The sequence below is a fragment of the Trachypithecus francoisi genome, unplaced genomic scaffold (genome assembly GCF_009764315.1).
Source record: "Trachypithecus francoisi isolate TF-2019V2 unplaced genomic scaffold, Tfra_2.0 Contig01474, whole genome shotgun sequence".
Lineage (NCBI taxonomy): Eukaryota > Metazoa > Chordata > Mammalia > Primates > Cercopithecidae > Trachypithecus > Trachypithecus francoisi.
Window position 1 is genome coordinate 7,457,799 of NW_022681435.1, and position 27,231 is coordinate 7,485,029.

At 41.6% G+C, this 27,231-nt stretch overlaps 1 protein-coding gene across 3 annotated transcripts in view; it reads left to right on the forward strand.

Annotated features, from left to right (window-relative positions):
- The window catches only part of CDH20 (cadherin 20), a 220,828-nt gene extending 194,520 nt beyond the window's left edge, over nt 1-26,308 (forward strand). For 2 of the 3 annotated variants that reach the window (XM_033238884.1, XM_033238893.1), the window contains 5 exons: nt 7,013-7,149; nt 9,708-9,829; nt 15,655-15,772; nt 20,543-20,794; nt 24,728-26,308. In XM_033238884.1, the coding sequence (XP_033094775.1) occupies nt 7,013-7,149; nt 9,708-9,829; nt 15,655-15,772; nt 20,543-20,794; nt 24,728-25,233 (1,135 nt within the window). In that variant the 3' untranslated portion in view covers nt 25,234-26,308. The remainder of the gene's footprint in view (nt 1-7,012; nt 7,150-9,707; nt 9,830-15,654; nt 15,773-20,542; nt 20,795-24,727) is intronic. The other variant, XM_033238876.1, reaches the window with a different exon arrangement.
- Nucleotides 26,309-27,231: the final 923 nt, after the last annotated feature.

Below are 27,231 nucleotides of genomic sequence, written 5' to 3' on the forward strand. Positions count from 1 at the left end.
AAACTTTAAAGAATAAAACTTTCACTACTGGCATGAAGTAAAATGAGGTAGACAAAATGAAGAAATGTTGTCTGACTAACAGAAAATTCTGCTTCAGATGATGGCCAATTGAAAACTATCAGTTGGCCAGCACACGTGTTAGCATCAGGGAGGTTCACACTGGAGTGTCTGGCTACTCCACCAGAACCCAGGCAGGATGAATGCAAGAGCGAACAGGCCAGAGGCACAGGGCAGGGTCCACTGGGCTGTTCTGGGGCAGGACTGCAGATCCTGAGATAAAAATTGGTGAGAACAAGGTCACAAGGCCAGAAGTAACAAGACATGACTCAGGCACAGGGGGCAATGCGAAATTCCAATGATCAGATACAGGGATAATTCTCCCTCCGCATTTTGGTTGCAAAGAAAGAGAGGAATTCCTATTGCTATGTATGAGGTTCCTGACTCTTTGTACTATCCAACGGCAACAAAGAATGGTCCCTGGACCCAAGAAGAACATTGGGGGTCCTAGACTCCAAGAGGGAAAAGCACCTAAAACTTAACTCTCTGGCTCTCATTTAAAAACCCATTGGGAATTCCTTTCTTCTGTTATCTTTCACCAAACTGCTCTTCTTATCTTTATTTTTCAAATTAAAATTACTTTCTTTTAAAATAATGGGTATAGTTATATGCTGCATGGCTAATTCATCATCTGCATTTTTATTACAAAGAATAAATGAGATTTACATTCCTAAAGAGAAAATATCTATTACATAATTCAAAAAATCAACACATCATCTGAAGTTAAAATATTACAGATAAAAGGCCATTTAACAAATTATTAGGACTTTTATAATCTCCTTTCTAGAAAGTTGATGGTGTGGTCAGGAATACACGCTGGTCCCCATTTACTTATAAGCCCCAAAACAAAATCTCCCGATTCAGTGATATGTACATGAAAAGACAATGTTTGGATCTGCTGAATTTTTAATACGTGCTCAAGGACTTTCTGGCAAGCAGGCTACTGAGCCATGTGGCAACTGAAAGAGGCTTCTGCTGATGTGGAAACCGCCTGCCCCCCAGTTCCTTCCCAGAATGTGTGTGGATTTAGCCAGCCTGCTCCTGACGCCCCACCTCCAAACTGCTCCCAAATTCAGAAGATGTCCTCAGCTAAGCAACATGCTTTCTGGGAGCCCAGAAAGCACCAGCTACTGCTGGCTCTGGGTAGCTCTGTTACCTGCATGATGCCGATTCTGCTCACAGGAGGTTAGAATGTAATGGTTAGGAAAAGAAAACCACCTACATAATTCATGAGTGTGTCCCAATTTCCTCATTTTCCATCTGTATCTACACCTTTAATTTTTCTCCTGCCTCCTGAAAATTGACCCAGCATCCCATTCAGGGAAACAAAGGCTATCATTCCCCCAATTCAGGCCCCGCTGGGGAAATCGGAGCGGGATTACCCTAGATGAGGGAGGCTTCTCTGAGGAAGGATCCTGGTGTGTCAGCCCGGCAGTGCTGTCAGGGGTCCTGTGGGTTAGTTATTTCTATCACTCCCTCTCCCATGCCATCTGTGACATTCGCTACGGTGCCGTAGGTCTGAGTCTAGAAAACTGCTTTCTCATAGGCTGCTTCTCCCCTCAGCATCATGCCTGTAGCCGGGAGAGCTGCCATTAGGGAGATGGCTCCGTGGACTACATGGCTGGCTCTCTGCATGTGTAGGAGCTGAAAGAGAAGACTGTCATGAGCCACTCAGTGCTGTTTTTTTTTTAATTTTAGAGAAAATTCAATTCTTAAAATACTAAACTTTAAAATTAAATAACAATTTATGCTTAAAGAGTCAATTTCAAATGAACTCTGAAGCATGTGTTTTTCTTTATTAAAAAGGCAACTATTCGCTGTCACTCTGATATGGTTTAGCTCTTTGTCCCCCCCGCAAACCTCACCTTGAATTGTAATAATCCCCATGTGTCAAGGGCAGGACCAGGTAGAGATAACTGAATCATGGCGGCAGTTTCCCCCATGCTGTTCTCATGACAGTGAGTTCTCACGAGATCTGGTGGTTTTATAAGGGGCTTCCCCCTTCCCTTGGCACTCATTCTCTCTCCTACCACCATGTAACGGACATGTTTGCGTCCCTTTCCACTACAATTTTAAGTTTGCTGAGGCCTTCCTAGCCATGCTGAACCGTGAGTCAAATAAACCTCTTTCCCTATAAATACCCTGTCTTTGGTATGTCTTTATTAGCAGTGTGAGAACTAATACACACTCTTATCTTTAAAAGATAAAGTCTTGTTTCCTTAGACAATCTCTTATAGACCATGTATCAGAAAGGCAGCATGGCCTGGTGGCTGGGAGCAGAAGCCTGCAGCCAGACTGCCTGGGCTTGATTCCCAGCACTGTGACCTCGGTCAAGGGACCTAACCTCTCTACTCCTCACACTTCTTACCTGTAAAATGAGGACCATAATGGTGCCTTCCTCATGGTGTTATTGTAAAGATTAAATGAGTCCATATAGGTGGTGTGTGCTGAGCAGTGCCTGGCATACAGTGAATGTTCCTTAAATAGGGCCACAGGCCGAGAGAAACATTAATTTTCTTCCTTAAATTTCCTAACTCTTAGAGAGTCATAACTTAAATGATTCTGATTTCTCTAGCCCTTACTCATCAGCTTTCTCTTTAATTCCTAATTCCTAAATAGCCATCCTGAATCTCCGCAGAAAAAAATATACATTGTATTTGATACATTTTACCAACAACAGATATACATGCACAACCGTATACATGTATATGTGTGTATATATATACACACACATATATAAAACAAAAGCTTTACATCAATACTTACCCGTATTGCATGTGATAGTCTGGCATGCATATATTCTATTCTATTTCATTTTCTTTCTATGCTAATCATAACCCACCAAACTGATTTCACAATCCACTAACCTGCATCTGTAAAACAAAGCACTATAGTAAAGAAACTGTTTATTCCCTCCAAAATTGCTGCTTCTCCATCTCCACAATGTTTAGATATAGATTGTAATTGCTGGCAACTTTAAATCAAATTTTGAACCCAATAAATTCCCCAGTCCCTATTTAAATAATTTGTAAGAACACAGTAGTTATAACTTTGAATATACGGCTTCAAATCAAACACAATAGTTATAACTCCATAAAGATGGCTTTAAGTCTTAAACCCTGCAAATTATTCCTTGTGTAATTGCATAAAAGTGTCTTCAGCTGGTTGCAGTGGCTCATGCCTGTAATCCCAGCTACTTGGAAGACTGAGGCAGGAAAATCACTTGAGCGTAGGAGTTTGAGGAGTTTGAGGCCAGCCTGGGAAACACAGCAAGACTCTGTCTTTTAAAATCCAAAAATATATATTTTAATTATCCAGGTGGGGTGGTACCTGCCTCTAGTCCCAACTACTCAGGAGGCTGAGATGGAAGGATTACTGGAATCGAGGAGTTTGAGGCTGCTGTTAGTTTTTGGTCATGCCACTGCACCACTCCAGCCTGGGTGACAAGGAGAGAACCCATTTCTAAAGAAAGAAAGAAAAAAGTGACTTTTTTAAGCCTCAGTTTCCTTATCTGTTGACTGGGATAATAACTACCTCCCAGAGATGTTGGAAAATTTTTAAAAGAAGCTGTATATTAAGTACATAGTAAAGTTTCTGATATTCAGTAAGTGGCAGCTATTGTAATTACTGGTCTTTTAAAAATAGGATTATTTTCTTGTTATTGAGTTATTTATATATTTTGGATATTAACCCCTTATTCTATGAAAAGAATATTTTTTCCCAATCTGTGGGTTGTCTCTTCACTCTGTTGACTGTCTCCTTTGTTGTGCAGAAGATTTTTTGTTTGATACAATCTCATTTGTCTATTTTTGCTTTTGTATGTGCTTGTGGGGTCATATCCAAGAAACCATTGCCCAGACCAACATTGTGGAGCTTTTCCCATAAGGTTTCTTCTAGTAGTTTGATGGTTCCAGGTCTTAACATTTAAGTCTTTAATCCATTTTAAGTTGATTCTTGTATAAGGGGTCAGATAAGGGTCCATTTCCATTCCTCTGCATGTGGATATCTAGTTTTCTCAATACTTTATTGGAGAGACTGTCCTTTCCCCATTATGTGTTCTTGGAATCTTTGTCAAAAATCAGTTAATTGACTGCAGACCCATGAGTTTATTTCTGAGCTCTCTATTTAATTGGGTGATGGGTCTGTTTTAATTCCAGCTGTTTTAGTTACTATAGCTTTGTAATATTATTTCAAAATTAGGACAAATGACCCTGTTTAAAAAATGTGCAAAATGCCTGAACAAACATTTCTCAAAAGACATACAAATGACCAACAGATACATGAAAAAATGCTCAACATCACTAATCATCAGGAAAACGCTAATTAAAACCACAATATGAGATATCACCTCACACATTAGAATGTCTGTTGTCAAAAACATGAAACGTAAGTGTTGGCTGGGGTGCGTAGAAAAAGGGAACCCTTGCACACTGTTGGTGAGAATGTTAGTACGGCCATTTTAGAAAACAGAATGGAGGTTCCTCAAAAACCTAAAAACAGAATCACCATGTGATCCAACAATCCCATTTCTGGGTATATATCCAAAGGAACTGAAATTCGTATGCCAAAGAATGTCTCCACTTTCATATTCACTGCAGCATTATTCACAACAGCCAAGATACAGAAACAACCTCAGTGCCCATCAACAACAGATGAATGAGTAAAAATAATGTGGTATACATACATAATAGAATATTCATTTCAGCCTTAAATATTCAATTCAGCTTTAAAAAAGAAGAAATTCTGTCATTTGCAAGATGGATGAGTCTAGATGACATTATGCTAAATTAGCCAAGCACAGAAAGACAAATACCACGTGATCTCAGTTATATGTAGAATGTATGAAAGTCAAACTCAGAACTAGAGAGCACAGTGGTGATTGCCAGAGGCTGGTGGGTAAACAGGGAAAAGAGTGAAAAGGTTCAATGCTACAGTAAGGGGTAGTAAGTTCCTGTGATCTACTGCACAGCATGGTAACTATATTTCATAATAATGTATTGTATATTTCAAAATAGCTAAAAGAATAGATTTTAAATGGTATCACTGCAAAAAATAAATACATATGTGAGGTAGTAGACATGTTAATTAGCCTGATTTGATCATTCTACAAGGTATACATGTATCAAAATACCACACTGTACCCCATAAATATATGTAATTATTACTTGTCAATTAAAAAAATAAAAATGACCAGACACGGTGGCTCATACCTGTAATCCCAGCACTTTGGGAGGCCGAGGCAGGCAGATCACTTTAGGTCAGGAGTTTGAGACCCGACTGGCCAATGTGGGAAAACCCTGTCTCTACTAAAAATATAAAAATTAGCCGGGAATGGTGGCAGGCACCTGTATTCCCAGTTACTCGGGAGGCTGAGGCAGGAGAATCCCTTGAACCCAGGAGGTGGAGGCTACAGTGAGCTGAGATCATGCCACTGCACTCCAGCCTGGGCAAGAGAGCAAGACTCCACCTCAGAAGAAAAAAAGAATCAAAAAATAAAAATGATAAATATTACTTAGCCTTTACCAAGGACTACATAAGGTTCTCATTGATGGTTCTCAATCATGGCTACATATCAAAATCCCTTATAGAGGGTTTTTAACATCCACATGCCTGAGCCTCCCTCCATATTTGTTGAATCTTCCAGGATGAAGACCAGACAAGATAAACACAGGTGAAATAACACAACAGAATTGGATTGCCAAATCAGGTTCAACAGGAAATATAGATCTTACCCAGGATCTAGTTAACTAATGGCTGAAATGATATAGACAACAGCAAAATATGAGTCATTCTCCCCTTGGAGAGCTCTGAAACTCTCAGGCCCAGGTGCCCATAAATGTCCTTTTCTTGCATAAAGATGCATGTTGGTCCAGATTGAACACGAAAGGTAGAAGCAATGGACAAAGTGCCTTGCTTGAACACAAAGATCCATTTTTGTGATGGAACATTTGCTTGTTATACAACATCAATTACATAGCTTATATGACATTTTCCAGCAGGCTGTACCCCACAAATTCATAAACTCTACGTTTATTTACAGGAAACAACCTAGCCAGATCCGGTCCATCCTGCTAAAAGTATATCATAGTTTAGGGATCTCCAGCTAGTAAATACACTACCATTATTGTGTTTGCCAGAAGGTTGGTCATTAGCATGTTAAGAAAGGGCCTTGGCGGCCAGGCGCGGTGGCTCAAGCCTGTAATCCCAGCACTTTGGGAGGCCGAGATGGGCGGATCACGAGGTCAGGAGATCGAGACCATCCTGGCTAACACGGTGAAACCCCGTCTCTACTAAAAAATACAAAAAACTAGCCGGGCGAGGTGGCGGGCGCCTGTAGTCCCAGCTACTTGGGAGGCTGAGGCAGGAGAATGGCGTAAACCCAGGAGGCGGAGTTTGCAGTGAGCTGAGATCTGGCCACTGCACTCCAGCCTGGGTGACAGAGCGAGACTCCGTCTCAAAAAAAAAAGAAAGGGCCTGGTACAAAGTCTTTCTTCTTAATAGTTGATACAAATTATAAGGACTGGAACCACTAAACTATAACCTTTCTCCTTTTCTAGTTTCTGATTAGCATTTGAGAACTCATTTGAACACAATTCCTTTTAAACAAATATGTACGGGAGTTGATACTCAGGATGTCCCAAAATTATTGGGATAATTCCAAGCATTACATAGCATAAACCATATTTAAAAAGTTTTAAACTGCCCCAGGACTGTGGGTACCCTGCTTACTTCGTTTTTTGAATGAGAAAATTGAAGCAATATTTGTTTTGTTTATTGGAGGAGGAGGTGACTTTTGTTTTTGAACAAATAAAACCACGAATGCAGTCTTCCAGCAGCCGTTAACTCAGAAGTGATAGAACTATGCTTCATATGGTAGGCACTCAGTTGCCTCATGCAGTATGCTGTCATATGCTTATCCAAATGCAAATAATGTATATAATCCATGTTTCTGCAGATACTCCATTGATAGAAGCAGTGACTCTGGAAGATTTTTCTATGTTGACATTACAACAGGTGCCCTAATGACAGCAAGACCCCTAGACCGGGAAGAATTTTCTTGGCATAATATCACTGTCCTTGCTATGGAAATGAGTAAGTAGCACAATAAATTGGTCTCCATGCAGTGACAAAATGTAGGTGTTATAGAAGGTGGAAGTTTCTAGAACTTGTTGTAACAAAATTATATCTTTTTTTTTTAATTATACTTTAAGTTCTAGGGTACATGTGCATAACATGCAGGTTTGTTACATATGTATACTTATGTTGGTGTGCTGCACCCATCAACTCGTCAGCACCCATCAATTCGTCATTTATATCAGGTATAACTCCCAATGCAATCCCTCCCCCCTCCCCCCTCCCCAAGATATGCCCGGGTGTGTGATGTTCCCCTTCCCGAGTCCAAGTGATGTCATTGTTCAGTTCCCACCTATGAGTGAGAACATGTGGTGTTTGGTTTTCTGTTCTTGTGATAGTTTGCTAAGAATGATGGTTTCCAGCTGCATCCATGTCCCTACAAGGACGCAAACTCATCCTTTTTTATGGCTGCATAATATTCCATGGTGTATATGTGCCACATTTTCTTAATCCAGTCTGTCACAGATGGACATTTGGGTTGATTCCAAGTCTTTGCTATTGTGAATAGTGCCACAATAAACATACGTGTGCACATGTCTTTATAGCAGCATGATTTATAATCCTTTGGGTACATAAAAGGGAAGAAATGTAAATCATGCTTTATGCAAGTAAGTAAATGCATTCAGTTCAAATACTTTTTTGAGGCTCTCTTGTATACTTAGTCCTGTGCTACAGATAAAAGAAAACAAAACATGGAAAAGCAGTGAAAGATAGCATTCTTATCCCAAGTAGCTTTGAGGAAAAGGGAAGACTCCTGAGAAATCTAACAGGCTTTCAATCTTTAATATGATTGTGAATGTAGAAAGAGTATAAAATATTACTGTATGAAAGGAAGCATTTATAACATATCACTCTTATTATACAAACATATATATATATCCATGCCCACAAGAATTTGAGACATCTCACAATAAAAAGCAAATTGATTAACATAACAAACTTAAAAATGGAATGGAAGATTAATAACTAGATTTATATATTATAAACATAATAAAAATTAGATTATATACCACTACATTCCTTTTTTTCCATACTGGTGATAGTAAAGGCTTAGAGAAATGACAGTCCCTAACCTATTGGCTATATAATAAACAGGCATTCAGGAGGGCAGTTTGGCAATATGTATTGAGATTCTCCAAAATATTTATACTCTTTCAGGAATTCTACTGCTGGTCATCATATTAAGGAAATAATGACAGATATCAACAAAGATTTGTATGTGAAAATTTCCACTGCCATGTTATTTTAAAATAGGGAGAAAATGAAAATTATTTACATGTCTAATAATAGGAGATTCAATAAATTTTGGTACAACCTATAGTAAAACGACAATATAATACAGACATCAAGAGCCACACTTTCAAAACATATTCAATGACAAAGGACAACCTTACCCTAAAATATTAATGTTCTGAATTCAATTTTTCTATTTTGCTTAACTATAACTTATGTGTGGGGGAGGGTGTATAACTCCAATTTTGGACACCCATGCTGTATAATATCATATATCTAACGGATATCTCTGGTGGTAGGATTGTGGATCATATTCATGGATTCATCTATGCTTTTCTGGAATTTTCATTATTCCTTAGACAAACAACCACTGTTATAATGAAGAAATAAATCTTAATTTTGCTAGCACATTCTGGTAACCAAGCAATAGAAGTATTTAGGGGGGAAACAATAGAGCATAGATATGTTTGGGGAAAGAAAGGTAGAAAAATATGATTCAGAAGAACAATGCATTTTGGGATTTAGTAAAGTTATTAACCAAGAATAATTTCTGTGTCTTGCAATTTCTGTTTTGGGGTGGTCACCAAAACAGAAAAAGACAGGAGGAGCACTATCAGAGCTATGCAATCGTCTCTGCATGGCAGTGCCAAGCAAAAGACACAGATCACAAAGACACAGTTCCCCATGAGAGACTATGACCCCAGCCAAAGATATGGATTTGGTGTGTGTTTGATCCTATAATATCCTGTTAGTCCCTAAGCAGAAATAAATGTGCAGTGTTATCTTTATTCCAGTGAATAATTGGAAATAAACCTTTGGAAATGTAATTCAAAGAACTGATGATTCCACAGGAATAAAGCCAAGCAGTGCCACACAGTATGCATCCGATTGGCAATGGACTCTTTTAAAGTCCAGAATATAGAACTGACCTGCCTTTAATTCCAGAACTTGAAGTCTGAGCCAAATGGGAGATTGAAAACTTCTTTTTAAGATTCGTTTTGTGACACTTGCTCCCTTTTCTCACCCTTCCCTTCACACTGCTGATAGCAAATGGTCACCAACACACACCTTGTTCTGCGCAAACTTCTCATATCCGGCCACACTCTTAGTAGGCGACACACGGATCCTATGCTCTTGCTACCATTTCCATGTACTTTATCCACTTCTTTCAAACCCAGACTCACCAGGTAAATACCTACTTCTAGCAAAGACAATTATTCTTTTTTCTTTTTCTTTTGGCATTACTAATCTCTCAGATTTGGTATTCCTTGTGTTCCCCTTAGACAATCCCTCCCAGGTTGGAAGTGTTCCTGTCACAATCAAAGTCTTAGATGTGAATGACAATGCTCCGGAGTTCCCCAGATTCTATGAAGCTTTTGTCTGTGAGAACGCCAAGGCAGGACAGGTAAGGCGGCCTGTAGGTGGTGCACTCTGCTTAACCCCTAACATATAGAAACAATTGTTACAGATAACCAAATTCACCATCAAAGCAATTTTGACCCCAGAAACAAACAGTTCACAAGACAGAATCCCCAATTTCCGTATATCAGGTTCCAACCATTTATTTGTTAGGACAACTATTTGAGGCTAGGTGTGGTGGCTCATGCCTGTAATCCCAGCATTTCTGGAGGCCAGTGCAGGAAGATAGCTTGAGTCAAGGAGTTTGAGACCAGCCTGGGCAACACCGTGAGACCCTGTCTCTAAAAAAACTAAAAAAACAAAAAGACAACTATTTGGAACCTACATTACCTTTTATGGCCTAAACAGCACTTTGAGGGTGGCTTGACGTACAGGACAGCTGTATAAGGTATGTGTCCACCTGGAAACGGAATTGTGTAGCACCAATGGCAGTAACACCTACTCTGGGGCCTGGAAGTGAGGGACCAAGAAGACCAGGAAAAGGAGGAAGAAGTTGCTCTTTTCCCAAGTGTGGTACCAATTCCTCAAATATTCTGCAGTAGGACAAGTTTATTTTCTGTATCTTTCCACCTCCCTTTCTTAACTTCTGGCAAGAAGTACCTTATTTACGGACTGCCTGGCCTATCTCAGAATGCTGCCACCTAGAATGACCTACCCTCTCTCCTCCCTCAGTTAAAACATCCATTTTCTTAGTGCTGCTCATGTCAGGTAAGTTTTGAGAAGAAAGTAATCCGAAAGGACAAAGATCTACTTATTTGAAATCTAGCTCCACAATCTTCAGAGATATATTCATATATTTTTTAAAGTATGCCCTTAAACCTAACTGAATATTTAGTTGATCAAATTCTAAGTGGTGTAACTGAGAAACATCTGGAACTCCGTTTGGAGTGACCATGTAACAATGCATGTGTCAGGCTGTTGCCCGTCCTATAATTTGTCCATCTCCTCCATTCTGCTCCTGCTTTTGTAAAATGCTTTCCTCCCCTGCCTATGACCCAGCAACCCAACAGATCCCCTAATAGCCCTCATTTGCTCCCCTTCTCCACCTCAGAATATCCTGTGGTCCTGTGGATGCTGGTGCTGGATCAAATGGGCTGAAATGGTTTTAACATGAAAGCTGGGGAAGTGCCTATTGGTAAGGCAGGGGCTCATGCATTGGTAATTCAGGCCTCTGACTGTAATCTAACTTTGCCTTCATGTATTAGTCCATTTTCATGCTGCTGATAAAGACATAACCAAGCCTGGGTAATTTATGTTCCATGTGGCTGGGGAGGCCTCACAATCATGGTGGAAGGCAAAAGGCATGTCTTACATGGCAGCAGGCAAGACAAAGAGCCACGTGAAAAGGCAAACCCCTTATAGAACTATCAGACCTTGTGAGACTTACTCACTACCACAAACACAGTATGGGGGAAACTGCCCCCATGATTCAATTATCTCCCATCAGGTCCCTCCCACAACATGTGGGAATTATGGGAACTACAATTCAAGATGAGATTTGGGTGGGGGCACAGACAAACCATACCACTTCACTTCTCACACTCCCTCGTAGTAGTTCCTCCAGCATCTTTTCGCACAGAGAGACTAGGTCTGCATAACCAAAACTTATGTTAGCTCCCTGAGCTCACCAAAGAGGGACTGAACACATCTTTACCATTTACTCAGCCAAAGCAAAAAGTGATTTCCATCCCTCAGGGGAAGAAAGATGTTCCATCATGATTCTGATCTAGATTTATCTACCAATCCTTGAAATTTGGTGTAATGGTCGACAGCTCTCCTAAAAAAAATTCTTTTCAACAAGTCTAGGATAATTCTCTTTCCACATCTAGTGAATTTCTAGTCTAGTAAGACCTGAAATATTATACAGCTAATAAAAGTTACAATGCAGAATTTACAGCACAAGAAATGATCCGTGTTATTATAAGTAAAGAAGGGAGGTATACAAACTACACATACATGCTTGCAGTCATGTAAAATTATGACTGCAAGTAAACAATGAGAGGGAAGATGCAAAAATAGTATAGTTACTGTGCTAAGGTAGTTGAGTTTACGTAAGGAAGTTTGGGTCTTCATTTTAATAATTTTTGTTTTATATCATAAAATTTATATATGTAATATAATATAAACTTTTATGTTACAAAATTATACGAATATTTTGTTATGACAAAATAAGCTAATTTTAATCTATAATACAAAGAGGGCGATAAGTAGCAGAGTAAATTAAACCTCCTTTCCCCCAAAACAAAGCACCCTCTTTTAAGGGGCTTCAGAGTAGGTAAGATTGCATTCTGACAAGTGAAGGACATTTTAACTACCTCTCCTGTTTCTGTAGTCAAACAAACATAGTCCCCATTTCTAAATGCATCTTTTAATAGTCTGTTATATAGTAATCTGAAGTACACATCTGCCACTTCAAGTTCAGTCTGTTCCACTGTCACCTTTAGGCCAAGATACTGAAAATCTTACCCTTTGATTTGGGCTCTGGGAAATGTTTTGAAGATTATTCAAAAGCATGCGGCTCAGAGATATATCTGGTTTATAAAGAATCAGTCCTCCTTGTGTTTACTTGTTGGACACTGTCGTTGGCTTCACGTCTGACAAGTCCACATACATGCTTTCCTCTTGGTAAGCAGCCTTAAAGGAAGCCCATAAAGAAATCAGATAATGTACTTGGTGATGGCCAAGGGCGGAATGAAACCAGCTGAGCAGAATATTGCATGACAAGCAGGGCTGAGGAAGAAATCTGACTTGCCGGGAGAACAGAGAGCAGGAGAGCAGGACATGCACTCCCAATCCAGACTTAGCGATTTGTGTCTTCACTCACTCGTGCTTTGAAGCCCTGTAAGCAACCAGCTCTGTGCCTCGGGCCCCAATCTCAACGATATATTCACAATATGCAGGCCAGATATTCTGAAATGACTTTCCCAACTATGTTTATCAAATTATGTAGAATCACCTATGTGTAACATGCCTCAAGAAATATGTTACCTCTATTATGTCTTTGGCACTACAAGCAAGCTGAAAAGTGCTGGCTCTGTCTCCAGGCAGGGACAGGACAGGAGAGTAATCCTAGAGTGTGAGCAGCACTGATACGAGGATTGGCTGTGGGCAAGCTGATCTCCATTACTCTCCTGACCCTTACCTTCCTGGCAACTCCATTCCCCCTACTTTCAGGTTCAACAGTTGGGGACTCCAGGAGGCACACCCTGAGATGGAGTTCCAGGATAAGGTGTTTATTAAGGAGGGCCCTTAGGGCCAGCACCTGTGTGAGGAAAGCAAAGGAAGCAGGACTGGGCAAAAGAAGTCCAGCTGCCATGCAGACTCACTAACTGCCTCAGCTGACTTCTCAGAGAGTTCCAGAACTAGAGTTTCCCCAAGTTGAGATGGGATAGCCAGACCTGTATACTATCACATTAATTAGTCACTGGATGTCTGTGCTGACCATGGGCGTCTTAGTCAGTTTGTACTGCTATAAAGGATTACCTGAGGCTGGGTAATTTATAAAGAAAACATGTTCATTTGGCTCATGGTTCTGCAGGCTGTACAAGAAGCATGGTGCCAGCATGTGCATCTAGGGAGGGCCTCAAGCTGCTTCCACACTTGGAGGAAGGGGGAAGGAAGCTGACATGTGCAGATCACATGGTGAGAGGAAGTAAGGCAGGAGGCGAAGGTGCCAGGCTCTTTTTAACAACCAGCTATCACAGGAACAAACAGAGTAAGAACTCAACTCATTATGAGGACGACTGCACCAAGACGATGACTCCAGCACCTCCCACCAGGCCCCACCTCCAACAATGGGGATCAGATTTCAACATGAGATTCAGTGGGGTCAAATATCCAAACCATAGGAGTGGGTAGGTGGCTGTCTGCAATTGGCAATCCCCAAAGGGACTGGTAGGTGATAACTAGGGGAAAAGTCCTTCATTGAAGGGGGAATCTGAGCAACACTGTCCAAAAGGCCCCCTGATGGGAGTTCCCCCAACCACCACCCCCACTCATTTAATCTTCAGCATATTGTGAGGGTAGTTTTACCTCCTCTAATCTACAGATGAAAAAACACAAACTAAGCAAGCCCACCTGGTCCCTCAAACTGACCTTTGATGTCCTTGTTCCTATGGTGGTAGAAGCATAGCTGGCTTTTAAACAGCAGGAGTGGCAAGTCTACGGGGCTGGGCCCAAGATGGGTAGGAGTAGTCTGTGCTGTTGCTTGGTAGGAGAGGAAACACATATGAAGGAGGCTGCCGTTCAATGCCTCTTCTGTATCCCCCTCAGCCTGCCAGCTCCCATTCCAGTAGTCTGTTTCACACAGATTTCTTTAACAGCTTTTAGATCATGGTCTCCACAGACTTCATGCAACTTACTCCTTTGAAAAACATTATGGAAAAGGCAAAACTTGGCCAGTGAATCCAACAGGAAGCCACCTGACCTCCTGTTCTCCCCACCCCCAAGTTCTGCTTCTGACTCCTGTCTATTCTGCATTTCCACTCTGGGGATCCTGTGCTATCTTTGCTAGCTCTCCCTCCTGCCAACAAAACGTGACTCCTTGTGACCCATTCCCTCAGGCCTGTTTTCTGTTAACCCGACATGGCCAATGCCAATGTGTCACTCACTTCTCTTCAGGTCATAGTCATTCTTAAACAGGGGCTTCTCAAAGACAGCAATTTAGCCCTGAAATATTGGGTCAGTGATGAGGTTAAATAGACGAGGTGAGAAAAAATATGGGGTCAAGCAGGACTCTGCGGCACCCGAGCCCTTAAACTCAAAGTTCTTACTTTTTAGACTGCCTAGAAACGGCTGCCCATGGTGGAAGAATATATGTCATATTGATGTCTAACATCTGAAGTATTTAGGTAACATTTATCCTATGCCTACTAACATACTCAAGCCCAACCCTAAAGCAAAATCAAATCCCTAGGTGTGTGATGGCATAGAGACTGTGCAGGGAAGTTTCACATGGAATGGGAGAGTTCCCTTACCCCCCTTGCAGGACAGGAGTGTGCCCCGCTGCTCAAACCCCGAGGGGGAGCATGCAGATGGGCAGGTGCAGAAGCCATGGGGAGCGCTTTGGGCTCTAGCCCCACAGCAGCATCTAGGACTCCTGAAGCCCAAGTGGGCGTGTGTTACAGTGTGCTCTCTCTCAGCTATGCCTTCTGCAGATGGCCTGTATTAGCTGAACAGACCCTGTGCCTTATCACAAGGACAGAGGGCCAGTGTGACAGCCTGAGTTCTTGCCCAGTGAACTGGAAGAATCAGATCACATATGGGCTGGAAGGTTGAGTGCAACATTTATTGAGTGGTGAAGGTGACTCTTCGTGAGATGGATGGGAGGCCGGAAGCGGGGGATGGAGTGAGAAGGTGTTCTTCCCCTGGACTCAGGCTGCCCAGTGGCCAGACTCTTCTCCGACTGTCCTGGGCTGAACTCCCCTTGGCATCCACATCATTCCACCATCGCTAGTCTGCCAGCGTCTGCTGGTGTGCTCCTCTTCTCCTCTCAACACCCAGCTGCTTGTGTCTGTGGCTGCTAAGGTTTTTAAGGGTACAGAATGGGGGGCATGGCAGGCCAGAGTGGTCTTGGAAAATGCAACATTTGGGAACAAAAACAGGAGTTCCTATTCTCACTTAGGTCCATGGAGCCCTTGCCAGGGACCCTGCCCTTCTCTACCCAGCATTTCCCTGCCCCTCTCCAATATCAATGATATCCTTCCATTAGGTATAACAATCCACCATCACATTTCCAGGTTTGGGATTTAACTGGGCCCTGGTGCTTTTTCCTTTGGCTCCAGCTCACCTGATTTCATGTCCCTCCCTCAGCTGATCCAGACAGTGAGTGCAGTGGACCAAGATGACCCACGCAATGGTCAGCATTTCTACTACAGCTTGGCTCCTGAGGCTGCTAACAACCCCAACTTTACCATAAGGGACAACCAAGGTAATCAGGTGGAGGGTTAGCTATCTATGCTTTTCTACAGCATAGGCCAGCTACTTTAGGTTATGGTCTTATGCAAATAGTGTCAAAGACTACCTGCTCTTTACCAGCCATCGTCAAGCAATCCTCCTGTCTCAGCCTCCCAAAGTGCTAGGATTACAGGCATGAGCCACTGCACCCAGCTTCACAGAGTCTTTTAAAGTTTTGTTTCAGAACAACAAACTCGGAGAACCCTTTGCCAACTCTAAAACTCCTTCAGTCAGTAAGTCGACAGATATTTACTGAGTACCTGTCCTGTGCCAGAAACACTGCAAAGCACAAAGGCGAAATTCTTCATTTCCACTGGTAGCAGCCCTGTTCATATGTTCTGTAACAATGGGAAAAATCTGAGAAAGACAGAAAGTGACCTAGATTTAAAAAAAAAAAAAAAAAAAGAAAGAAAAGAAAAGAAAAGAAAAAAACCCCTGGGGGAACATTTCTAGGCAGAGATCAAAGCAGGAAACAGTAAAAAGCTCTCCAAACAAAAAAGAGACAAAGGATAAGTAATAGAGATAAGAAAGGGCAAACACAGGACCATAAACACAGTTTTGGCACTGAAACAGTTTTATCATTTTAGGATGATTTAGAGACACACTTTCAGGTAGGCTTCCCTATCCAGAAACTGCTCCCCGCTACAGCTTTGATGGAACAGAATTCCAAGCCCCTCTTTTCCAGCGAGCATTCAGACCAGCTAAGGGGCTCACAGACCCAGCACACTCTTCTTTGGGCACAGATGGGAAAAGGAAGGATTTCTGTTCTCTAGCCAGATGATTTGCTTCAAAAGGAAAGAAAAGGTCAGGGCAATGGAAAAAATAAGTTAAACTGTCAAATGAACCTCATCTGTTGTTAACTCTACTGCCAGCTAGCCATCTGACCTGGGAAGGTCATCACTTCTCCAGACTGCAATAGCCTCATTTTCATTCCAATTCTAAAATATTTATTGCCACTTTGTAAAAATCTAAGCAAAGGATAACAAAAAGTCATGATCAGGTTAGGCACACCTGGTTTTAGTTTCAAATATCAATTATTTGAGATTAAAAGTATTGCTTCAACCCCATATGACAGTTTTCTGCTGTAAAACTTGAGAATCTCAAACCTGATTTCTTCTAAATGGGAGAGCATTCTTCTAAGTCATCCCTTCGACCTCCTACATGTCATCATAAAACTACTATAATAATTCTGGAAGGAATGGCAATATGAATTATAAAGACAGAAATACTTTGATTAAATAACCTGAAGTTTTTATTGGGTCAAAATTTTGAACTATTCATTTATCTGCTTCGTAGGGAAAGTATTCCAGCAAAAAGTGGTTTCAGCCTAGGACTGGCTTTACAAAGCCAACCCTGGGGGGAAAAAATAACACACTGTAACACATTTTATTTTTTCTTCAACTGTTCAGCTAAGCTATCATTCTAATGAGTGAAACAAAGTGCAGCAAAATGCTGCAAATTTCTTAAAGATGACTTTGGGCACCAATTTATGGAACCAATTCCTTAAAAAGATGGGCCACTGGCACTGGATGACTATAATAAGACATGACTCATCTCTTGGAAGGTTTCCCAAAACAGAAGTCAGCACATCTTCAACAGAAAGCATGAACTCTTAATCTCCAAATGACAATTTATACCACAAGTATCCTTTACTGAGGCTCATTTTAAAACTGACCAAGTCTAGGCACAGCGGCTCATGCCTGTTACTCCGACACTTTGGGAGGCTAAGGCAGGAGAACTGCTTGATACCAAGAGTTCAAGACCAGCCTGGGCAACACAGCAAGACCCTATCTCTGCAAAACATTTTTTAAAAATTAGCCAGGGATGGTGGCACACACCTGTAGTCCCAGCTAGTTGGGAGCCTGAGGCAGGAGGATCACTTGAGACCAGGAGTTTCAGATCAGCCTGGGCAACACACTAAGACCTCATCTCTACGAATTTTTTTAAATTAGCCAGACATGGTGGCATGCACCTGTAGTCTCAGCTACTTGGGAGGCTAAGGTGGGAGGATCACTTGAGCCCAGGAGTTCAAGGCTGCAATGAGCTATGATGCGACCACTGTACACCAGCTTGGGTGACAAAGTAAGATCCTGTCTCTAAAAAAACCCAACACAGCAAAAACTGACTAATATAGGGCAGATCTACTGTCAACTACCTCTGTTCCCGTGCCTGAAACATAATGTCCTTTTATGAACACAACAGGGCACTATCTCCAGTAAAGCCTTTTTTTTACTTTTCAGCCCCAAAACATTCTGAAAAGAATTATGTATATATAGTACTTTACAGTTTCAAAAGTATTTTCCCATAACTTATTTGATATTTACAATAATTCTGTGAAGCTTTAAGGAAGTTATTAATACTTCTGATTCTTAGTATCCCATCTGATAGATGAGGAAAGTAAGCAAATGGCCCAAGACCAGAAAATCAATAAGCATTAAAATTGGGACCAGAAATCGGTCCTGTTTTACCATGCCCACCCACCACACCCCACCCCACGCACACACTACCCCACGCACACACTGTTCTCTGTCACCTTAGGAAAGAATGCTGTTTCCAAATAAGTTGCTAAAGCCCTAATTATCACATTCAACAAAAATTTTCCAAGTGGCTACTATATGCCAGGCCCCTTCTAGCACTGGACTCAGCAATGTGATGCTCTGGTATTTTTCTTTAATCTTAAATAATTCTTAGATCAAGAAACATGTATGTCATACATATAATACTTCCATGAATTTCGGCTCTAGTCAGACTTTCTAAAAGTTTTATGACCTCACCTGGACTAAACCAAAAAAATTTTTAAAAAGTTCTGATTAGAGAAAAACCTGCTTTCTGAAAAAACAAACAATTAAAACTACAAAGTGGAATTGACAGTACTTAGCTATTAAGTCTGGAAAACAGAAAGGTTCGTGGGTTGTGTGGTAGGTGGAAATATGAATATAATCCTCAGGTTGGCATCCCTTCTCCATTGAGAAGAAAATAAGAAGTAGCCTGTATCAAAGCAGGAAGAGATTATGCTTATCTGAATTTTTTTTGACAGTTAACATTACTAAATAAGCAGTTATATAGTATAATCGAAGGTGTGCATGTTTTGGAGACAGAGAGACCAGAGTTCAAATCCCAGCTCTGTTACTGACTAGGTTAGCAGCTTCAAACAAATTATAAAATCACTCTAGGCCTTACTTCTATTTCTGAAAAGGAGTGAGATTATTACTCTCTCCAAATTGTGAAGACTGAGTGAGATACTGCATGCAAAGTGCAGGTACATGGCACATGAGCCGTTAGTAACAATAGCCGTTAGCATCAAAAGCAGGTGGAAGAGGGAAAGTTAATTAAGGGGTAATGCGTTACTCAAAATAGCCCAAGTTATGCTACAGGAACAACTACCACAAAAATCTCAGTGGCTTAGCACAACTACAGTTAATTTCTTGCTCACATACAGCCTACGGTGGGTCTGAGCTCAGTGTCCCAGGCTGCCCCACTCTGCATCTCACACCCTGTGGTTCTTTCTCAGTAACTACAGCAAGGAAAAAGCATGGAGACTCATACATCAGCTCATAAAGACTTCTGCCTAGAAGTAACACAAATCACTATTGCTCATCAACTAAAGCAAATCACACAGACATATCCACATTTAAGAGGACAGAAAAGTATAATCCTTTATTATGTTCAAAAAGAGAAGAAGAACCAGAAATACTGATGATCACTAATAATGTTTTCTTAGGTTAGGCTCTCAAAATTTTCTGTGATGTTCTCAACTCTTTCCTATGAAATATGAAACACATCCATGGGACCTCTGTGTTGGTGGTATTAGCTTTAAGAATCACTTCTTGTATGTCCTACCACATCTCTCAAATTTTTCCTCTGCTCAAAATAGTCCAAGCTTTGCAAAAGTATATCTACTTCAGAATTCAAACCTACTCCAGGAAACCTGAGAATGTAGATTTAAAAAATGAACACTGCCTCAACACGGTATGTGAATATAAATGTAAACACACACATGTACACATCCCAACTTTGCAGAAAATATCTAATAATTTGACTAATCCCCTTTAAAACTGGAGGAAAGATTTCTAGTATTGATCAGGAACAAATTTTCAACAAGTTCATATTAACCGCTTAAAGTTAGACCACCAACTCAGGAGAAATAACAAGGTGTGTCATATGATTAGGAGATTTCAAATAAGCTTCTACTAAATAAGCAGGTTCTTTAGGAAGCACAGGAGTTGGTGACTGCATTTCAGAGGCATAAAAGAAAATAGTAAAAGACATGAATTCCAGTCAAAGTGGCAAAAATAAGCAATCTGCCACAGTCACATGGGCTCCTCAGCATTCTTTTGCTGGAGGCACAAAGTAGCACTGGGGCCTCGGCAAGCTGCTGAGCAGGAACAAACAGGGACCACAAGTCACCAGTGATTGTTCTTTTCTGTCAAGCTTTCCCAGGGACATTTTTGTTAGATCTGAAGTCTGACAGTTTGCCTTGGGCACTTTATGTCACAAAGGATAAGACAGACTCAAAAAAGGCCTTCTCTTCCAAGCCTCAGGGTTTTACCTAAAAGCAAGCAAAAAGCCTGATTTCTGAATCCAAATGCTGATCCAGGCAAACCCGCCCATGGCTGACCACTACCAGGGAATATCTGACTATCCTCTTTCCTTCTTACTCCCTGCCCCTGCCCCCTTGCTTTCCTCAATCCAAGAAATTAATTCATCTTCCCTTTTCCAATCCTGGAACCCCTCCTTCTTTCAGATAACACAGCACGGATACTAACCAGGAGGTCTGGTTTCCGGCAGCAGGAGCAGAGTGTCTTTTACCTGCCTATCCTGATAGCAGATAGCGGGCAGCCCGTGCTGAGCAGCACAGGCACACTGACCATCCAAGTGTGCAGCTGTGATGACGATGGCCACGTCATGTCCTGCAGCCCAGAGGCCTACATGCTCCCAGTCAGTTTGAGCCGGGGTGCCCTCATTGCCATCCTGGCCTGCATCTTCGTCCTCTTAGGTGAGTAAGGGGCTGCTTTCCCTTCTGTGGAGTCCTGCCAGTGCTTACTCACACATCCATTCATTACCTTCCTGACACAGCTATTCAGAACTGATCTTCCACACCTTGCTTACTCAAAAGGTGGTAGAGTGAGGCTGCAAAAAAACAGTAAAGAAACTGAGGACAGTCCCTTCTTCAAGGTGTCTGTGGTAAGATCAAAGCACATATACTTACGAAGTATCTACTATGAGCTGGGGCACCATACAAGGTGCTAGGATTAATAAAACAGACACATCCTGCCTTCCTGAGTTTACTTCAGAACAAAGCAGGTTTGTTTTGACATCATAGAATCAAAATTACAATTTAGACAGGATTTGATGATCACCTCTTCTAACCCCTTCATTTAAGTAATAGCTAAGTCACAAAGGGGTAAGTGACAGGCTCAAAACCAAGGTCAGAGGCAGAGCCAGGGCTGAAAAGCAGGCAGGCCATACACACTGGGCACCCCTGTGGCTCAACAGCACTGCCTTTCTCCTAAACGCTCATCCTGATTCTGGAGGTGGTATTACAGGGAAGAGAAGAGGGAAAAGGTATCCTGGCTGGACAAGTGACAGGGACAGATGCCATTTCAAACAGGGTAGTCAGGGAATCCCTCACTGATAAGACCTTTGAGCAGAGAGATGAAGGAAGTGATGGTGTGAACCACACAGATTTCTGGAGAATAACCTGTTTGGGGTGATTAGTACCCCTCCCAGGCACCATGGCCATCTAACCAGGAACGGCGACTAAACAGGGTCAGTTTTCCTCTGCTGACGAAATAAGGGCATTACAGGCCAGTAGCGGGAGGGCACTACTGGGGTTAAGGAATCCTTCCTTCCTCCTCTCAAGTCATACTGCAATGCGGCTCCCCACCTCCCTGGTATGTAAGGCCATCCTTGCAATTGTTTTCTAATTCCACACTCAAAAACAGAGAAACAAAAACACCTAAACCAACTCTCGCAAAAAAGAAAGTATCTGTACGTATATCCTTGCTCTTCTTATTGCACCAATCTATAGCAAATATATCTTGCTTAGAGAAAAACAGATTTAGTAGATACTAGTATTATTCAATATAAAAGAAATCTGAGTTTTGAGAGAAAAAGCCCTGAGGATTGAAATTAGAATAGAGGTACAGATATTCACATACACCCCTGCTCCCAAGTTCACCTCTATACCGAGACAGATCAAAGAAAGAAGTTCCTGTGAAAAATGTCAGCACCTGATTTTCTAGGTAGGTCTGTGGAATGTGCTTCTCAAAATACATATAAAAATACAACATGTAGTTTAATTTTGTTGTTTTGGTTCAGCCCCATGCAAAGAGAGAAAAAGTATAAATAAGTAACCTTTCTAAGTTCTTGGATCCCTGTGTCAGACAAAATTGTTACCGTTTCTGGACCCTGACTGCATTGACAGGTAAAACCTCCCTGCAATTCCTTGAGTTTCCATAAGGTGGCATTGGGGGTCCTTGAGTGCAGAACTGGACAACCGGTAAGAGGCCTTTGAAGAAACTTGGTCCTGGGAGAAATTTCCAGACTGGCTGTCCTTACTTCTATCTTTGGAAAATGTCGAAGTTAAAAGTTCACTCTGGCCCACAAAAAGCCATCATTACAGAAATACTGATTTAAACAGACTGGCTTGGAGAGGCTCTCAAGTTAAAAATGGTGTGCAAGGGACAATTTATTTTATCCCTCCCCACCCATGATGATGTCTTGTCTTTTGAACTCTACAGAAAAAGTAAACAGTTTTCAGGAGCTAAATTGAGCAGAGCTGTCATAAAATCCTCACAGTTTTAAGTACTCTTACTTTTAAGAGTACGCATCCCACATTAAGAATAATTCATGAAACTTTAAGATTTGAGTTGCATTTGTCAACAAAATACTATATTTTGTGGACAACTAAATTAATTCTGACTTCGTGGGGTTTTTTTTCATGTCTCACATATGTATGTAGTTCCTAGAAAATCTCATAAGCTCTATGCATCATGCCTACAGTACCCAAAGAATAAACCACCCCTAGAACTAATTCTCTTCGGTCAGAGAAGCCTTTCAGCTAAATAAGACCATTTTCCTCAAAATCTGATTTTCAGGGCATTATATAATATTTGTTATTTAAATTAGATTACCTTTTAAAAAAAGACATGTAGCAATCTTTATTTTTCAAGAAACGGACTAATTCTATATAAACAGCCTACTTCTCCATGACCATCAGAATTCTCTCCAGCAAGGTACTCAAAAGACTTCCAATTTTGCTTCCTAGCACTTTCCGAAATACCACCCCTACCACTTCAAGGTCACCTCTGTGACGCCCTTCTCAGTCTCCCAAGTAAAATTCACTGGCCCTGCCTCTGTACTCTCCTGGAGACACTTGTGGCGCTAATAGCCCTTATCACTGTCTGACTTGCATTAATTATCGGCATCCATAATCTCCTTAGATTACAAGCTCGCAAGAGCAGAATCCATGTCACACTCCATACTGTTTCCCCATTGCTTAGCATAGAGCCTTAAAAACATTTGGGTTTAATAACTTTACTGAATCCTGCAAATACAGCATGCTCACTTCGAATCTCAGGTCTCCAACCTGCATCAATCCCAATCACACTCCAACCTTTCATGCTCGATTCAAGCCCTCACTTCCTTAGAGTCCTATTAGTCTCTTTTTCTCTAGGAATCTCACCATCCTTTTAGTCCACGCCTCGTATTTTTGCACACAGAGAAAATAGACGCAAGCATATCATCATTTCCTGTGTATGTTTTGTCACCAAAGCTATCTAGGAAAACATTACGTATTAATGTCATTAATCGCAATTTATAAAAAAGCACATCTACATTCAACAAAATTTTTGAATCATTGTTGTGAGTTTTATTAGTCTGTAATCTTTTACTGTATGTATGAATGTACTCCACTTTTTCCCCTTGGATAAACTGGGGTCTTATTTTGCAGTATGTCAAACTGTCACTGTTCACTAGCTGTAACAAAGCACACCAGAAAAAAAAAAAATCAATAGCAATTCTACAGCTAAAACCTCAACACTCTTCCTGAAAAACGTTTTCAGTCAGAGAGATAAATAGCTCAATGGCATTATCTCTATCTCTCCTTTAAACCCCGGCGAACACATTCTGGGGGGGGGGGAGGGGAATGCATTTGCTGGGATAAAATTTTATCCAAACCTGCAAGGGCACATCTAACAGTGTGGTGTTTCTTTAATAACATGATGAATTATATAAAATGCCACTGCTCATTCTCTCCCTTCCATAAACACCCTTGGGTCCAGAAAGCCACAACTACCTCTTTAATGAAAGGCTTCTCTGAGGAACCTGAGTTTACTGGACCCCAGGGATCACTTATGTTCTGTTGTTTTTTAGAGGTATAAAAAGACTACAACTTTGGCGCATACTTAGTATTTGTGTCTCTATGCACATTAAGATATGATTACATACAGAGTAGAATCCTATTAAGATTTAATATAAGGAAGCAGCACTCCCCCTACATAAGACTTCCACATTATAAGAGGAGAAATGTATATTTAGCATCATATAAACAGAGCACATGATCTGGTCCTTAGAGTATGTTGGTCCATAACAGGCCTTTGTGCTTTGTTAATTGGATTTTAAATTGGGTGTTAGCTGTAGAGACACACACAATTTCAAAACAGCACGCTGATGTTGAGACTATATGCAATTTTTTCGAATTAAACCATTTAAAGAAATACAGTCACTGTCCACAACCTGACTTGCAGAAAGAGAACAAGGTGGACTTAAATTAGAATTCCCCGACGTTTCAGATATCCAAAAGCTATCTGAGCTCTCTCCACTCGGTAGCTCTTCCCCAAACCGTGGTGAATCAACACTATTTCTACTCACCGCACACACAGCCACATCTCCTAGGTAAACAGACTCTCCTTTTTCTTCCTGGCAGTGCTGGTGTTGCTCATTTTGTCCATGAGGCGGCACCGGAAACAACCATACATCATCGACGACGAGGAAAACATCCACGAGAACATCGTCCGCTATGACGACGAGGGCGGCGGCGAGGAGGACACGGAAGCCTTCGACATCGCGGCCATGTGGAACCCCAGGGAGGCGCAGGCGGGGACCGCCCCCAAGACGCGGCAGGACATGCTGCCCGAGATCGAGAGCCTCTCCCGCTACGTGCCTCAGACGTGCGCAGTGAACAGCACCGTCCACAGCTACGTGCTGGCCAAGCTCTACGAGGCCGACATGGACCTGTGGGCGCCGCCCTTCGACTCCCTTCAGACGTACATGTTCGAGGGCGACGGCTCTGTGGCGGGGTCGCTGAGCTCCCTGCAGTCTGCCACGTCGGACTCGGAACAGAACTTCGACTTCCTGACGGACTGGGGGCCCCGCTTCCGGAAGCTGGCCGAGCTCTACGGGGCGTCGGAGGGACCCGCGCCACTGTGGTGACGGAAGCCAGGAGGCAGGCGCGCGTCCAAATCCAGACGTTCTCCGCGGGTGCTTCGCGGACAAGGCGCAGCCGACCACACGAGCAATACTGTGCTGGAGAGTGAGAATGGGGGAGAACGGGCGAACAGAGCTCTCTCTGGATCAGCTTTACTTGGGTAGATTAAGTTAAATAAGCAAAAGGAAACCCAGGAAGTAGAGGGCAGAATCTTCAATTACCTTTTTTTCTTTTCTTTTTGATTTTTCTGACACTGTGCAAAGGCTTGGAGTCCAACGTGTTATGACAAGGGTGACTTTTCTCTGCCATTCGCTAAGGCGTTTGTCGCTTTTCCACCACAGAAAGGCTCTGGCCTTGGATACAGAGATGCCAATTGAAAGCAGAAAGTTCTACTCTCATATCTGTTTTTTATCTTATTCTCCATTTAAGAGTTTTGCTGGCTCATCAAACCACAGATACCAACCCACAAGAAAGAACAGAAAACTTGTTACTCAGTGAAATTAACCTACTTGTTCTGGGGTGGATGGAATTTATCGTAACCCTTTTGAGACAAGGTTAAAACTGAATCAGCCTTGCATGGGGGTGGATGGGTGGGAGGGTGGGTGAAGGAAGAGACATTGACTTTATGCTCAAGTTTAGTGGCTGAACCAAGAGATGTTGGCATTACAGCTCATCCAACGCCATCAAGTTAGAGTGCCCGTGTCTCCTCTCAGCTCTTTAACTGTGCCCCTGCAAAATTGTTCAGAATGAAACCAGAAAAACCTGCCTCTTTTGCACTGTAGATGTCTCTTCCATGTGCCAAATGTGGAGATTAGATGCTACAAATGAAAGCCAAATAAAAAGAAGTATCTGATAAAAGCATGGGTTAGAGGGCTTTCCTAATCTGTGTGAGGTCAATCCAAGGGATGTTTACATACTGTAGATAACCTACTTGAACAAAAATCAGTATTATAGAGAATAAATGGATGTAAGAAAATTACATGTACAAGTTTTGTATATTTGTTAATAATTTTGGTAATAAATATGATGTACTGCATCTCAGTACCTTAGCACTTCTTTTAATAAAAGTTAAATAGAAGGAAAAGTCTATTGCAAATTTGTTTAATTGCTGAACAGGTGGAAGATGACTTTGTAATCCGGATCTACCTCAGGCTCCCGGAGTTGGGGCTAATTTGTAAGGCAAAAAAAGTGGCAAAGAAGTGTGAGGCTGCATTGTCTTTCAGTCGCTAAACATATTAACATTATGGTTGAAACTGTTAAGCTTTTAACGAACACCCTCCATTTCTTCATCCCTGAAGAAAGCAAAGGGTAGTTTGGTAAGATCTATGGTACAATGGTGAATTTAGCACATATTTTTCATTTTGCAAAAGGGTATTACCCATAGCCGCCAATGAGGCAGGCTGCTGTGCAACTTACATCTCTATTTCATTGGCAAATTGAGCTCACGGATGGTTGCAACCATATTTTATTCATCTTTTCTTTTGCTACAGTAGCTAGCATACTCTTCTGCATACAGTAGGTGCTTAACACATACTTCGTGGCTACACGATGGGAAGTATCTCTTTATCTGACATTCTATTACTAAAAAATATTTTACACAACCATGTTCACAATTGAGGACAAATTGTGAACAAAATCATTTCCTGAGAGTCTTGATTATAGCAACAGTTCTCAAATTTTAATGCATCAGAATTACCTGAAGAAATTGTTAAACTACTGCACCCCTAGATTTTCTGATTCAGTCGATTTGGGGCAGTTTGTATTTCTAACATGTTCCCAGGAGATGCTGATGCTGCTGGTCCAGGAACCACATTTTGAAAACCTCTGGTATGCAGTTACTTACTCTCTAACACATGAAGATTAAACTATATCCCATTTGCATTGGGTTCCATCTTCCCACAGAGTGGTGTTGTGAATTGTTTTCCCAGTACAACATGAAGAGTTTACAGAAATGTATGAGAAAGCTGATGAGGGTCTGGTAGGCAGTAGAATGTGCTTTTTTG